The sequence below is a fragment of the Zootermopsis nevadensis genome, unplaced genomic scaffold (assembly GCF_977971745.1).
Source record: "Zootermopsis nevadensis isolate Lab colony 2312 unplaced genomic scaffold, Znev_1.0 Znev_ptg000027l, whole genome shotgun sequence".
NCBI classification, from domain to species: domain Eukaryota; kingdom Metazoa; phylum Arthropoda; class Insecta; order Blattodea; family Termopsidae; genus Zootermopsis; species Zootermopsis nevadensis.
Genome location: NW_028259159.1, coordinates 7,556,699 through 7,571,996, shown reverse-complemented (window position 1 = coordinate 7,571,996; position 15,298 = coordinate 7,556,699). Strand labels below are relative to the sequence as shown.

The window sequence follows — 15,298 nt, the reverse complement described above, 5'->3', positions numbered from 1 at the left end:
CACAATTCCATCCTTTGGGGCAGGTGGGATGTAGGGCCATGACTAGTGCTGCCGTGGCAGCATAATGTGAAAACACTTTGTTTTTTGTCGAGCTGTCATGCCTCGAATGGTAGTCATGTTTGTAATGCATAGAATTGGTAAGTTCACTGGATGTATGTAGATGTCATTAGTTCAGTAATCCGCTTGACTTAGCCCCGTGGCATGAGGTCAGCAGCCGTAACACCATAATTTAAACCTCGTTACTGCATGGGTAATTGCTGTTGTAGTTAGAAATGTTGCAATGTTTGCAGTAGTCATTTGTACAGTTGGCAGTGTTGCACTTGTGTTTCTAACTCCAGATTTTCAGATATGTCAATACAGAGTGAGACTTGTTCCTGTCTGCAAGGACTCTAATGTAATAGAAATTTATTGAACGTATCATAAGTATTCATCAGCCTGTCAGAGTTTCAGTGTAACTTTCTTTAAAGAAAGAGATTTTCTCTTTATATGAATTTAGTTCACTTACTACAAAATCAGTTAACTTAATAAGTTCCACTGTTAATGATACACGCGGGATCTTCACAACACATAAGGAGTCAATATATCCTCAATTTTCTGTTTTAAATTCAGTTATTGGTGCCTCGGCACTGTGTTTCTGCCATTTCGACGTGGCCCCAAATTCTTTGCTCAGCATTGTAATAGTGTGCTGCACAGTGAACATGTTTGTGCATAAAGTACAACAGTTTCTGAGAAGAAATTTCTATCATATTCATGGGGATGTGCTGGAGAATCCTGGAGAAATCCTGAAGAAATTCTGGAAAAGTCTTAGAGTAGTGTCGGAGAAGTCCTGGAGAAGTTATGCTGAAATTGTTTTTCATGGAGAATTGCTGGAGAAGTCCTGGAAGGTTATTTGGTAGTCCTTAATCGGAGGTGGGTTTAATCCTATGCGTTTCGGTTATTTTGATTGGGGTGTGTTACATTAGATTAGGTTGCGTTTGGTGTTAGGTTGGGTTAGGTTAGGTTTAGTTAAGTCAGGTAAGTTAAGGGTAGGATATATAAGGTTGTTGTTTTACGATGGGTTGGGTTGTCCTGGAGAATTTATATCGTGTTCATTGGGTGGTCATGAGGAGTTTCATCCAGTTGTTTAAACTGTAGGAAATAAATATAGGAATCTACTTGTCTGTTTATTTATCCTTTTATTGTAAGCTATCAGAAGTTTGAAACTTGACCAACAAAGAGTGACCAAGACCTTTAAATATTTGAGGGGCTGAATAGTTTTAACAAACTGTGTCTCACCAGTGTTCAAAAATCCAGATTTCACCTTGCTATTGTAAGGTTTCATTTGAGTTGGATGGAGTTGACCGGAACCTGACGATAACGTTGTATGACTACTGTTGCATTGCGTATGGCGTAGTTCTGCAGGCGGGGTTCCAACAAAGAGCGTTGTGGGTTGACTGGCTGGGCCAACAGTGGACATCATTCTTTCTTACTGAATGTGTAGAATCCTTCCATGTTTGTTTATTCCGACAGACATAAATTAAGGACATTTTTGGGATTATTCAGTTCAAAAACTATAGTCATTCTGTCTACCGTTGAAGGCACTTACATACATAAACAGAGTGACAAGATAGGGCTGAAGTTTGGACATCGTCCATTTGTGTTTTGTCTCCATTTAGGCCTTCGTGTTGGCAAACGCTCTATTGTGTCCATGTATTAGGAATTGGAATCCTGCCTTCGTGGAAATAGAGACTGAGTATGCATTGGGTACACAGGCATGTTCTCCCAGCTGAAACGGAGCCTCACTGATCTCCGTGGCTTGCACAAGTCGGCATCAGCGGCCACCGTGACCCTGAGACACCAGCAGCAGGACTGCAAATCTGGTAGGTGTCACACATTCTCACTGTGCACCATGAGGTGGCAGCACTGTCACACATTTAAAATGTTGCATGCACCCATTGGAACTGGAATACATTTTTTTTGAGGTCTGTGTGTTTGAAAATATTTAGTAATATTTTAACAGACATGGAGACATGTCTCCAGTATACAAATTTTGTTTTTTTGTCCTAAAGGTTGCTTAATTTTTTTGAAAACCCATTTCAACTCAGGGCGGGCTTAATACAAAATATTTTACTCATTATATTATATAAAATTATTCTAAATCAATTTCTGGTTTAGTGATTGAGGCTATATTTTCTTCAGATTTGTGCACTTGAAGAACTTTACCTGAGAATATTAGTTCATTATATACAAGTAGCATTTAAAATACAAGTCATGTTTCCTTTTATCATATATAACTAAAAGTCGATTAAATTTCTCAAGGATAGACAAATGAAAATTTCTTTTGCTGTCTATATGAAATTTAACGACATAAAATGTGGCATTTTAAATGCTGTTGTTTCTCCTGTCTGATATAATGTGAAATCTTTGTCTTATTAATTCAAAAGTCTTTGTTTGTTAATTCTGGGAAGAGCTTTATCACATTTAAACAGAAAAGCATTGTTACTGCAGCATTGCCAAACAAAATGAATGACCTGGTGCTGTCATCTCGTGCCACAGTCTACTGACTGGACCTGCTCATGCTGTAGATCACTGTATAATGTTAAGTAGTTTCACCTCTTCATGACAGAGTGCAGTACTGCCGCATGTTGCATGTGTGATTTTCTGCTGACACATTAGTTTAATTAACTTTGTGTGTCCTTGTCTCTTGATACACTGTCTACTCGTGTATGTTTCTTTAAAACAGGAAGAAGTTGCTTATGTTATAGCTTATTTGCATTGCTTTCTTTCAATTCTCTTCCTGTGTGTTTTTGCGGCAATCGAAACAAGAAGCTGGCTCTGGTAACTATTTCACGCAAGGCACTCGTTATTGAAATCACTTAGACACTGTAATAATGGGTCGTGTTCCCAATAGGGACTCACGAATATGTATGTATGTATACATGTGTGCTTTTATTAGTTGCCCTATGTAGTAGTCCTTGAAAAGGACTGAACTTCCATCTTATGACTAAAATATCTATATCATTTAGTAAAAAATAAGGTCTTTACTCAGAGACCTGCCAAGTGCTGGGTCAGAGATGAAGTCTCTGATCTGAGGACTGAGAGAGCAGTTTGATCAAATGGTTATCCTAGGTTAGTTATGGGGAAGAGACGTGTGAAGTCAGAATGGCAGCAGCCTCATATTATCTTGGTACGTCGCACAAATGCCAGGGAGGCTTGTGGTGACACAAGTCTCCAGAAATGTCACAGCTTACACAGTTTTGAATCTCATTCACTTCCAAGCTTCTCAGAATAACTAAATAACTGTTTATTTCAGTATTATTTTATCAACACCTTCTGTTAATAACTTTGTTCAGTATAGTAAACTTAATATTGCTACAGCATTTTTATCACTTTGGAACTTAAATTTTCAGTTAACTCAAGTACAACTAATTTATGGTTCCCTCAGTACCATTTTATTGCTCTGTTCATAAGCCAGTATGGTCACTTTTTTGGAATGGGATCCCAGCTCTTGACTGGCACCAACAACAAAGAAAGTGAGGTGTTAATGAGGGATTCAGGCTGAAATGAAGAAGGTACTTCTTATGATATGAAAACGTCATATGTAATGTAATCCCACAGAATTTTTGCAGGAAAATTTCTCAGAAGGAAAATTAGATTCTGGTTTTGAAACTTGGTAGTGAAATTTAAAACAACTGTAGCATCAACTAGGAACAGAGTGACACAAATATTTACGTCTGAATAAATTTCTACCAGAAAAATGGGACTGACGGTTTTCTAAAAGCCTGTGTAGCCAGGAAGTAGGTGTAATATTGAAGCTTAAATAATGACGTCTAGGTGTGTACATTGGTCCCAAGATGAATCATTATTCTGAGGAAGTTGAGCCCTGAATGACGTTGCTGCTGTAGACTCAGGATCTTAATCCTCTGACAGACACATAAATTTTATTGCTCACACATTTTTATAGTTGCTGTACAGAAGAGAATATGTGTTTGTAATATATCAGAACTTTTTTGAACCGGTTCATTCCTCATTATACATCTATGTATGAAGGTGGTGGGGAGCTTCATGGTGCCATTGGTGGGCCACCATGGGATGAGAACCTAAGACCAAAACAGATTTCTCTGTTGCTAGGTTTATACCCTGCAGTATTCTTTGTCTCAGTTCTTTCAAGAGTTCGTATGTTTCTGTGATTGTTTGTACATGTTAAGTCTTTTTATGTCTGTAAGTTGACTTGTGGTATTTACCATTATTTATTAGTTAGTCTGAAAGGCAACTTGAATGCTTTCTGTATATTTGCAAGTTACATAACTGCTTGTCAGTCGGCTGATGCGCTAGGACACAATTACCTGACATTAGGCCTACAAACTATATTACTGATTGTCAGTAAACCTATGTGCTGTTAGACATTTTCTCAGTATGTCTGTATCACATACAACAATTTAATTGTGTAAAACGTATGTCAGAAAGACTTCATTGCCTGACAGCTACAGTGGATTTGGAAACTCTACTTTTACTAACCAGTAGCCCTTGTGTTACGTAACTGCCTGTCAGTAGGCCTGCAGTATATTTAACTGCCTCCCAGTAGGTCTGCAAGCCTTGGAACGCTTGTACTGACCAGTGCTTGGCTTACAATACGCTATTGTAGGTGATTTCTCCAATACGGTGGTGGCTTTGAGGAGTGGAACTGGTGGCAGATCCCCTGCCGTGATGGTGCACTGCTACCCCCGAGAGAGCCAGCCCCTGCTGCAGCAACACAGCTCCTGTACGTACCATCGTGTGTGTGTTGTGGGCTCGACTCCCGCATGTTTTTATGGCATGTTCTGTGTTAGCTACTGATTGTGAACTCATACTACATTGAGGGAAGCTGTTTTACTGATAAGACCTGGACCTTAGGTGTACACCAGTACCAGTGGAGGATATGATCATTACACAGAAATACCGTGTTTATTCAAATGTCAGGTGCCATTTTTTCGGAAGATGTACTGTGTTGCGGTATTCCTCACTGACAGAATCTATGGATCACGCTGCAATGGCACATTGACACTTGTGGCACATTTGTTCGTGACGATGTACATCACCTCTTGGTTTGAGTAACAAGATGTTCCTACAGGATTGTACTAGCTTTAATTCTCAGATGGGAGAATTCTATTGTCTTTTAAATTAATTCTCTTTGAATTTGGCACTTAAATTTAAATGTTCAGTAGCAATTTTAATATATTCTCTATAGTAAGATGAACAGAATTGAAAATAACTGAAAATGCATAAACCAGTATCTGAAATTTGTGTGGGGAAACACAGTAAATTTGCAGTCAAAGAAACCTTTATATGTTGGTGGTGTAAGTGTTAAAAAACTAGACCTGAACATCGCACATTATATGTAGTCATTAGGTCACTGAGACTCCACGTTTTTTAAGTTCATGGCATTTTGTGAACTTACATAATGGCTATACTATCAGGACTTGTTCACTAGAGCCCTGTTTTGAAAACAGGTTTAGTCATGTGAAAATGTGGTTCGAATTTTCGTGAACCCCATGCCTTTCGCTTGGACTGGTAGAACGCAGAAACTAAGCAGCTGGATCTCCTCTGCTCCAGATATGACTTATTGGTTGACTGTTTGTCTTTCTGTTTGCAGTGTCAGGGGTAGGCATGTCCACACCACACCTGCACCGTCGCCAGTCTTTTGCTCCTACTCAAGAGGACAACTTTCAGGTTCCCTCACAGCCACAGCCTCCCCATTCTGCCCTGAGCCATGTCACAGGCTCATCCTACTACACCACTCCATCACCTCCTGTACATTCCAGTGCCATGTTGCACACTCAGCCCCCTCCCATGCAGACTTCGGACTGCATCCACCCCTCAGCATTACCACCTATCAGGGATCAATCGCCAGCACCCCCACATCATTGGGATTCCAACAGAGACTTTGACGTTTATGACAGGATAGAACAACTGAGCAGGTAAACACCTCTCAAATATCAGTCGACATCTATGAGGCTACTCAGAGCAACATCCCAGAAGATAGTAATTTTTATCTGAAATTTAAACTAAAGTATGTCTGTTATTCCTGTGATTTGTGTTCATTGTAGGCAAGTGCAATCGCTAGAGCACTCTGTTGCCAGTGACGTGAGGCTTATCCTTACGATCTTGCAGCAGCAACATGCAGTACGCAGCTCTGAGTCTTCTGGGTCCTCCATGATGCCTGACTACAGAGAGGTGAGTTCAGAAACGCCACTTATAGTAATGGCCATGTTCTTTGCACCAAGTGAATGTTTGATAATTAAAACTGCTCATCGGATTTTACTTGTGTCTGATTGTATGCACGAGATGAATGAATTTTAATTCGTACTAATCCACTTGAACAACGCATATGAGATGAAGATCAAATGAAATAAGTTTTTCTCAAGAAAGATCATGATACAAATATTTCCTTATTGTTTATTAATGGATTTACAGTAGAATGTCCTCTGTTACTTATACATTACTGCCAACATACCAAATTAGGAATTAAATTGAAATGTATGTTTAAAATAATTTGACTCTTTGGGCGAGGCCGTGGTCTAGGCAACACGGAGTTTTCCTCCGGGGGCTTCCCCGGTTCTCCGTGACATCCTAACAATTACTCCATTCACACACAGAAGAAGGCAATGGCAAACCACTTCTGGATCATCTTCCAAGAACGTATATGAACAGGTCCCAGTACGAGAAAAGGATGGAAGGATCCTGTTCATATGGACCTGTCGTCAGACAGAACACTAAATAATAATAATAGTTGTATTGTGTCTCTAAGACTCAGTCGGCTTATTTGTGAAAACATTACACAGTGTAGAGTTTAAAATGATTTATGTTAGATGTCTGCTGTTCTTCTGCCATTTGTTTCACAGGACCTTATAAGTCATTTAGCTTTCCACCAGTTATCTACGTACATATTCAAAAGCACTTGCTACAAACAGATAGAAAATCACAGTTCTCAACCCACTTCGTGCTACCCACCAGATATCCAGTACCTCACTTTATTTTATTAGCTGTTCGAGAAGATCAGTAAAGTGATTGTGTTGCAACTTTGAGGGCTAAAGCTAAGTATGGCGTTCACAAATAGAAATTACAGGTTACCTTGTAAAGATATAAGGAGAATCAGATTTCTGTAATTGAACACCAGCATGAAAAGGGTTAAAAGCAGTGATGATTGTACGACAGATGGCAGTGTTTCTTGATACCAGTAAATTACACAGTTTATGTGATTGTTTTGCCCCCAGCCTATAAACAATGGCAGTTACGGCATAACGATAAAGTACTTTAAAGTAGGTCGTGGTTACTCAGGTAATGCTGACTTCTAATCTCTTCTTGCAGTCTTCTTCAGATTATGGTCAGAGATCTGGGAGGTCATCCAGGGAACGCAGTTCTCAAGCACAGAGGAGTTACAGCATCTCTCAAGACAGTCCATCGAATTTCAGGTGAGTCAGTCCACATACAAATTTATCGTCCACCAAGGTATATCTAGAAAATTCTTGATCTTAGGGACAGGTGAGAGACTTCACTTACGTGTTGATTCAACACATAAAACAAACCTAAATTTTGCAGGCCTCCTACACTGGAAGATCAGGCCTTGTCACAGCAGCCCTGTCCCTCCACAGATGTGTCCCATTCTCACAGGAGTGGTAGCAGTGACTCACACCAGAGACTGCCACAATTGTCATCCGTCCCGCATACAGTGACACCGGAACTTCCCACCAGAAGATTCCACCAGCAGCAGCCTTCGAGGGTCCCACAGCGTAGCCAGTCTCAACCTGCTGACCTTACTCAGGTTAGGGAACCTTTGAAATGTTCTAATATTCTATGGGAAAGGAATTTTTGTGCAAATATTGTTTTTAATTATTTTTTTATTTCAGCAACTAAACCTGACCAAATTCACTTTTGTCATGTAACACAAAACATGAAGACTTTAAGAGTTATGTTCTTGATAATTACTGGAAGCACTGAGAAAAACAATATTTTTGTCCAAGAGGTTAAAGTCTCTTAGTTTGAAAGCCATAGCAGACAAATGTTTGTATTTACACGTAGCATCTTCTGCAGGTTCATCACTCACCCTCCCTGAGTTGGCGACAATCCTCACTCCTGCAGCCCTCCACACAGGCAGACACAGAGAGCGAGGATGTGTGGTCCATGCACCACACTCCCCGGGGCACAGGCAGTGATGATGCAACCTCCTGGGAATTCAGAGAAGTACCAGGAGCCAGACTAGAGGCACCCATCGCACGTCTGGAGTCTCTAGATGAGCTAGACCAGGGGCAGGTGAGCGAGAGTGTAAGACGCTAATGCCGTGGTACCGGTTGTTAGGTTGAACCCAGAATTCATCAGCATATTTACAAGTACATGTGCTGTGCTGTGCTGTGTTGAGGTGAATGAAAAGTGTCAGTCTCCTTATTCCTCATTTATCTCTAACAAAAGCCTGTACTGTGGAGTTCTCTTAAATTTGTTCATCTTCCAGGATTCATGGAGCAGCAGTCCAAATACTGGTGTTCCCTGCAGGACAACACCTGAAACTAAATCTTCAGATGTATAGACACTTGAAGTGATTTACTGATGTCATGTCCCATGGCTTCTGGATGGGTCCCAGTGAGGGCCGTGGCATAGCTCAATGACGGACGAAGTCCTGTGATGAAATGCATGGCACATGCATGAGTATCGAGTGTCATGTAGGTATTACTAGTTTTATTCAGCGTACAATGCGGAAAATTAACATTATGGAATGAACTGGATGATAGATTTTTAGCTGTTTTACTACTTGATTGCACCGTGAGTACAGGTGTAAGTTACAACTGAAAAGACATTCATGTCGATTTGGTGCTTTTGAAGCTAATTTTCGATGTATTCACTTACTAATAGTTCATGAAAGAACCAATAGGAGTAGGACATGGAAAAGGCATACATGAAAGATACAATATAGAAATCAGTAACGTGTGATTGGAAACATTTGTTGACAGCAAAGAACAAGGATCAGAAGATAATGCAACTTTGGGCAATATCGAGCTTCGGATGAAGAGAATTTCCTTGAGACAACACAGCACTCTGTTTGAATTCTGGTTAACATTTCCATAATATCTGTATGTAACAGTAGTCATACTTTAAACTTCCCACTGCCTGGTGTCACTGTTGTCTTACAAATTTCAAGCCCACTAACAGCCTCTGTCCGGGGAGTCTGGAACTGATCCCTCCAGTTGCTGTTGTGAGCTTTACAACAAAAAACACCAAGCCTGACAGTTGTCATCTTTCAGAGTTTTCAGAATGAGATCGGTTTATGACCGACGTATCTGCTCCTAGAGGGCTCACTTCAATTTTGCTGCATGATATGTATTTTTACTTACATTTGAATTATATATTTATTATTTACAGTGTATATAAGTATCTATATATGCGCAGGGTGTTGTATATATCATATTCGGAACAGCGTAGCTTTGTATATAAATTGGCACAACTTCATGATGTCAGTTCCTTTTGCAATTTTTTGTGTGAGAGTATGCGTGAATGCTGAAGCAAAAGCATTTTGGAAGTTTGGAATTTTTTAAGCGAAACATGTTTTTCTTAAACCAGATTTTTGCTCAGGTACAAATTTAATTATGGTACATACTTTTTGCTTTCAATATTATTGTTGATTGTGAACTAAAGGTTGTGATTTTTAAATGGCTGAAGGTGGAGAAAAATTCAGCTATTCATTTACATACTTTCAGTACAGGACTGTACAGGACTTAAATACGGTGTGTCTATAAAGCCCTTCTATTTTATACCATATAAATTAAATGCAAGCAAGAGTGCAAGGCGATGCTGATATGTAAGGACTAAATATTTATTTTCTGCGACAATAGTCCTCATTTTTCCAAAGTAGGTAGGAACTTCATGGACATACTGTATATCTGTGAACTTACCAGTCAGAATGTGTTCTGATGTTTGTATGGCACAATGCATTATGATGCCCATTGTCCAGCGACAATTTAGCAATACTAAAGTGACAACAGGGTGATATTTGTTTATCATTTTCCTAGGATTAAACTGGCTGCATGGGGGAGCTTATGCTATGACAAAACAAGCCGCGGTATTTGTCAAAACCTAGGTTTAAATTGTGTGGGCAACTCTAGTATGAAATTGAAAAGAAACTGCAAGAAATTAGAGCTAAACTTGAGACCATGCCTCTACACTCTCAGTTAAAAAGCACTCACAGAACCTGCTTTACCCATTTTATATCTGGTTTGACCTTTAAAGATTCTAACAGATAATTGCATTTTAGGTAGAGTTTAAGTACAGTTTGTATGCCTGTCTGTACACTTTACCCATGGCTGAATGGGTCATTGGAATTTATTCATGTTTAGTATCAAAAGTATTTATACTTTGAAAAGATGAACTTCATACATTGAAAGTTTACAGAAAGATTTAAACGTGACTTGGTAATTTTCTTGAAAACTCTTGTTAATGATTTCTACTAAATTTCAGTCTCGTTATGCAAACTGCAATTCCTAATAAAACTAAATAGATTCTATACCCAGATAAGAACTCACAGTCTTCATTAGTTGTTCTTTATCATGATGCATAAAACAGAGATGTACATATATAAGACATTTTATGCAGTGCAGTATAATTTGCCATACCAAATGCAGTAAAATATCAATTACCCACAGAATGCTCTAGTAACAGCGTGCTATTACATTTGATGTACATCTTGTTCTATATCCCAGATCTTAAGATACACAGGCTTTGCGCTCGGTGGTTACCTTTTGAGTTGTCAAAAATATTTCCTCACGTGCATTTTTAAATTGGCACCGCTACAGGCACAAACCTTTTGCTTGTTACCCTCACATCAGTTTCTCTGTAAACTACTCTTTCCATTCCATACCAGATTGAAGCAACAGAAGGGGCACGTATTCCCTCTGCAGAGTGAGGCAGTTGCCCCAGACTTCAGTAGAGTGCTCTGCTTTTGTTCAGTATTGAAAGCCTCAGTTGCTCTCAATTCATTAGCTTGTCTATTAACAGTATCATCAATTCTCATGCACTATTTAAAGATAACTGCATCCTCGAAGCTGTAAAGAAATGTGTCATTTGACTGGAATTTTCAAGAACTATTTTCTAGTGCCAAAAATAGCTTTTTATTCCTTTGAATATAACTCTTTTTGCTGTTATTTATTTTAAGTAAATTTATAGTTTTAGCATTGTTTTTAATGCAAAAGTATGTTCATCATATTCAGATCACACACATTCTTTCCAGGCGTTGCATATAAATCCCCTCCCCTTGGTGGCCAGTGCTCTAATGACTTTACTTAAACTCATCCATTACAATTACTCCTATCTATAATTGCACTTTATAAATCATTTTAAGAAACTTATAAAAATATAATTCTTGTACCACAGAAATAGCCACTTTCCAAATCCTTATGGCAGGTCTGCACAACGAATCTTTGTCATCTCTTCGCCCGTTCTGTGGATTTTCAGGAGGGATTTGAAGGCAGTTTGTAGTGATCTTGTATTTTCAAACACACCCACTTGAACATGTATGGATATTCAATAGTACTTTTTCAATTTTCAAAAAAAAAATATATATATACATATATTTTATCATTCATTCATTGTAAAAATGGATAACATGGTACAACGCATGTGAAATTAAATCTGATGTAATGCCAAAATTGCTGCCCTCCACATGACAGGAGTCTCATATGAAGAGTTTCAAGAAGGCACTGGAAAGTCAGTTTTTAATAGTTTTAGAAATGTACTATTTCCAAATGGTGTGATGTCGCAATACAAACACTGAAGATCTGTGCAATGATATGAGCGTCTGTGTAGTGGCAAGAGATGTGCAGGGTGATGGTGCTACACCTGGACCCCTCCAGCAAACATTAAGCCTCTGAGATTATTACAAAAAGTGGTGCTCATAATGTGCGCAGCGAAAGAGTATGTCAGTCTGACTCCTGTGTCAGTGATGACAGTTAAGTCTGTGATGATGTGACTGCTGGAACTTCTCATAAAAGCAGTTGCGATTTGAATGGATACAAGTCTGTGAGGACACACACGTCCCAGTAAGAGTCAGAACTGTCACCCAGGTGTAATTTCGTTGTGGTGTGGATTCTAAACTGTTAATTCAAATTGGCTCAGGTCATACAAATAAAATTAAAATTACTTTAGTTTGTCTTAATTTCTCACTATAACTGTTTTAATTTTTCACTCTTCCATTATCCTTATTCTTATTTAAAAATTGTATTATGGGGTTTGTTATGTTAAATGCAGTCCTCTAAATGTCATGCTGGATAAATACCCAGTTATGGCAGTTTAAATATGGAGAGCAGAGGGCAAGGGTTCTTCCAAGTTCCCTAATTGTCATCATAATCTGAAGGTAGCACTGCTATAGCAAATCTTCCATCACTGCAAGCACGTCACTCCATCTATAAAGTAGTTGAGCACCACCTAAACACATGTTTATACTTGAATCTGCTTATGTTCCATAGAACTAGCCCATTTGAAATGATTATTGGCTATTTTTGAAGTGAGGTTTCCATAAACATGCAAGTTCACTGCTGTCGTATATTTCTGAAACATTAACACTAGTCTTTAAGCATATATTATACACTGTGTCAGTGCATATATATATATATATATATATATATATATACACACACCTATTGGTAGTGAGGCTTCATATATATACATTGTTACTAAATATTGCATCATGGGGACTTGATCACATGAACGACAGTTATGACCCGTTACAGCAGTGTGAAGGTGGCTTGATTTCTGTAAGTTTTCCAGTATGTTGGACAGTTGTGACCTATTTATGATCAAACAAATAGAATGTGATGATGTGGATATGAGATCATCATGACCAGTGACACAAGATGGCATGTGTGAGAGACTTTTTCTGTGATCGAGGCACATGCAGTGTTGTACCAAAATAGAGTGTTTTTCTTATTTCTTTTAAGCATATAGGAAATTTAAATGCAAGATATTTATATTCAGACTTATATGTAAAAAATAATGAGCTTGGCCTGATATCTGTCTCCATTTTTGTATATTTGACAATATAAAGACATTTGTTGTGACATCTTGTGGAGCAGTGCTGAACTTTGCATCATGCAACCTGTTTCATTTTGCAGTATGCTAGTTGTCAAGGCTTCATGGTACAGTTAAAGCAGTGGATAAACAGTGAATTGATTAATCATAATAGGCGTAATAAGATTATCAGGAATCGTTGTGACACAGACACTTGTAGTGAACTCGGATAGTCCTGTCTAACAATTTTGAAATACTGTATCATCACGTGAAAGAAGGGGTTGTAGCCTATTTTGAGATAAACAATTGAGGAATTTTCAAAGAATGCCTTAGTCAAGATTTTATACTGGATACAAGTGAGCATCATTGACTTAATCTCTCTTGGAGATGTTTATGGTTCACAGTTCTGGTCAGTTTGAACTGTTTGGACAACTGACTGTGTAGTTGCTCTGTTTATGTCACAATATGTTTGACATTAGTTAAGAACTTAGGTTAAAAAGTGTAATTTTTTGATATGAGAACTTCTAATGTTTTATAATGGCAATGGCTAATGTTTCCTAACCCTAAAAGACATTTTTGCAATCCTCAGTAATTTAACAGTCTTTGTATTCCAAGCAGATTCTAAAAGTTAATGGCAATGGAAAAGACTAAATGCATCATAAATGATAAAAAATAAATAAGATAGTGATCGAATGATAATGACAATATAATAATATTGGTGTTCTAACTCCTGACATATTATTTCAGTGCAGCCAGAGTGATACATTCACTTCTGAGCATTTAAATTACATTTGAATCCCTGGAGAAAAGCATTTTCTGGGTTAGGAAGCAATGTGCATATCGAACACATGCTAAAAATTGGTACAAGTTTTGATTTTTCCTAGCTTTCACTGTGCCTTTTGAAAGTCTTGTGGTCATTCACTTACAACTAGCCAAAAATAGCAAGCCATCATTGATGTTACAGAAGCCAGTTTTCTTGGCTGACAGACAGCTTATAGTCAAGATGATTTTATTTTAGGAGAACTTCTGTAAATGTGTTGTTGGCTGAGATGGATTGCTTCCTGTGATGCAGTACCATTCCCAGCAGTTCTTCATCACATAGAGCCTTCAAAGGGGACAGAACCTCCAGTAGTCTAGGAACTGCTTATCTAAACATACCAAGAATACCGTAGGTGTAGCACTGGCAGTTGTGATAAAATGCCTGTGTATGGTAGTGTTTTGTACAAAAAGCGCCATTATGCTTTTGCTTGGAGAAAACTTTAATTTCATATGTGAGTCCCAGGCAATTTAGACAAAATGTTTTCATACTTTTGTTACTAAGCAACTTTGTACATAAGTGTATTATTCACAATACATTGCACTTTTAAGTATACTTTGGGATTTATTTTTACTGAAAAGTGTCTTGGTGCTTTTTGCAGGTCTTTAAAATGTTATATATTTGCACATCTGAACAGAAGCGCATTCTCTCTATATGCTTATTACGGATCATTAATCGTGTAAATGATGACATTTTATTTAATTTGTGAATCACTGATTGTTATGATAATAAACACAAGTTGAGCCTTGTTTTAAATGTATTTTTAATTAAAAACTTTTTAACCCAAATCTCTTCTTTCCTGTTATACAGTGATACAATATTACAAAAATATGTGGGCTGCAGGTTGAGAACCCCTGGACTAGATTATTTCATTGCTTGAGTTGTAGTTATATTTTACAGAGTATGGTGTGTCATTCTTTTTAATTAGATGCTGGGAGAACAATATTGGTAATGTCATGCTGTTGTCAATTGCCATTCCTACAGTAGTACTGTATTTATTATCCCTTGCATGGCTCATATTGGGGCTATTGCCTGCTGAGACCATTTTTGTTAGGAAAATACAAAGCACACTTTGCAGAAATTAACAGCTATGTTTGATATTCCGTTACATTTTTATCGGCATTTGACCCAATATGTGATATTTCAAGGGAGAAAAGGGTGGGGGGTGACTTTTGAGGTCGACACCACATAAGATGCATGTCACAAATTATCTATCTCAGGAATGTCATCGTAGATTACACATGTAACTATGACCACAGATCGCAATGTACGTTCAACGATACATCACAAATTTCTCTCAAATAGTTCGACGAATTAATATTGCCCTGCATGCAGTAATTATTAACACAGTCTTAGCAATTGGATCTTCTGACAGACAAAAAAAGCAAATTGATATAAATATTATAGAATACGTTAATTAACATTAATTCTAAATCCTTCCCGTGTATAATATGAAATTTCACGCTTTGGTTGGCT

General features: G+C 38.1%; 1 protein-coding gene across 5 annotated transcripts in view; it reads left to right on the top strand.

Annotated features, from left to right (window-relative positions):
* Positions 1–14,578, top strand: part of sei (potassium voltage-gated channel seizure) — a 48,719-nt gene extending 34,141 nt beyond the window's left edge. For all 5 annotated transcript variants that reach the window (XM_087356382.1, XM_087356385.1, XM_087356383.1 and 2 more), the window contains exons 14-21: positions 1,752–1,859; positions 4,625–4,741; positions 5,612–5,936; positions 6,066–6,192; positions 7,327–7,430; positions 7,558–7,780; positions 8,050–8,268; positions 8,465–14,578. In XM_087356382.1, the coding sequence (XP_087212508.1) occupies positions 1,752–1,859; positions 4,625–4,741; positions 5,612–5,936; positions 6,066–6,192; positions 7,327–7,430; positions 7,558–7,780; positions 8,050–8,268; positions 8,465–8,539 (1,298 nt within the window). In that variant the 3' untranslated portion in view covers positions 8,540–14,578. The remainder of the gene's footprint in view (positions 1–1,751; positions 1,860–4,624; positions 4,742–5,611; positions 5,937–6,065; positions 6,193–7,326; positions 7,431–7,557; positions 7,781–8,049; positions 8,269–8,464) is intronic.
* Positions 14,579–15,298: the final 720 nt, after the last annotated feature.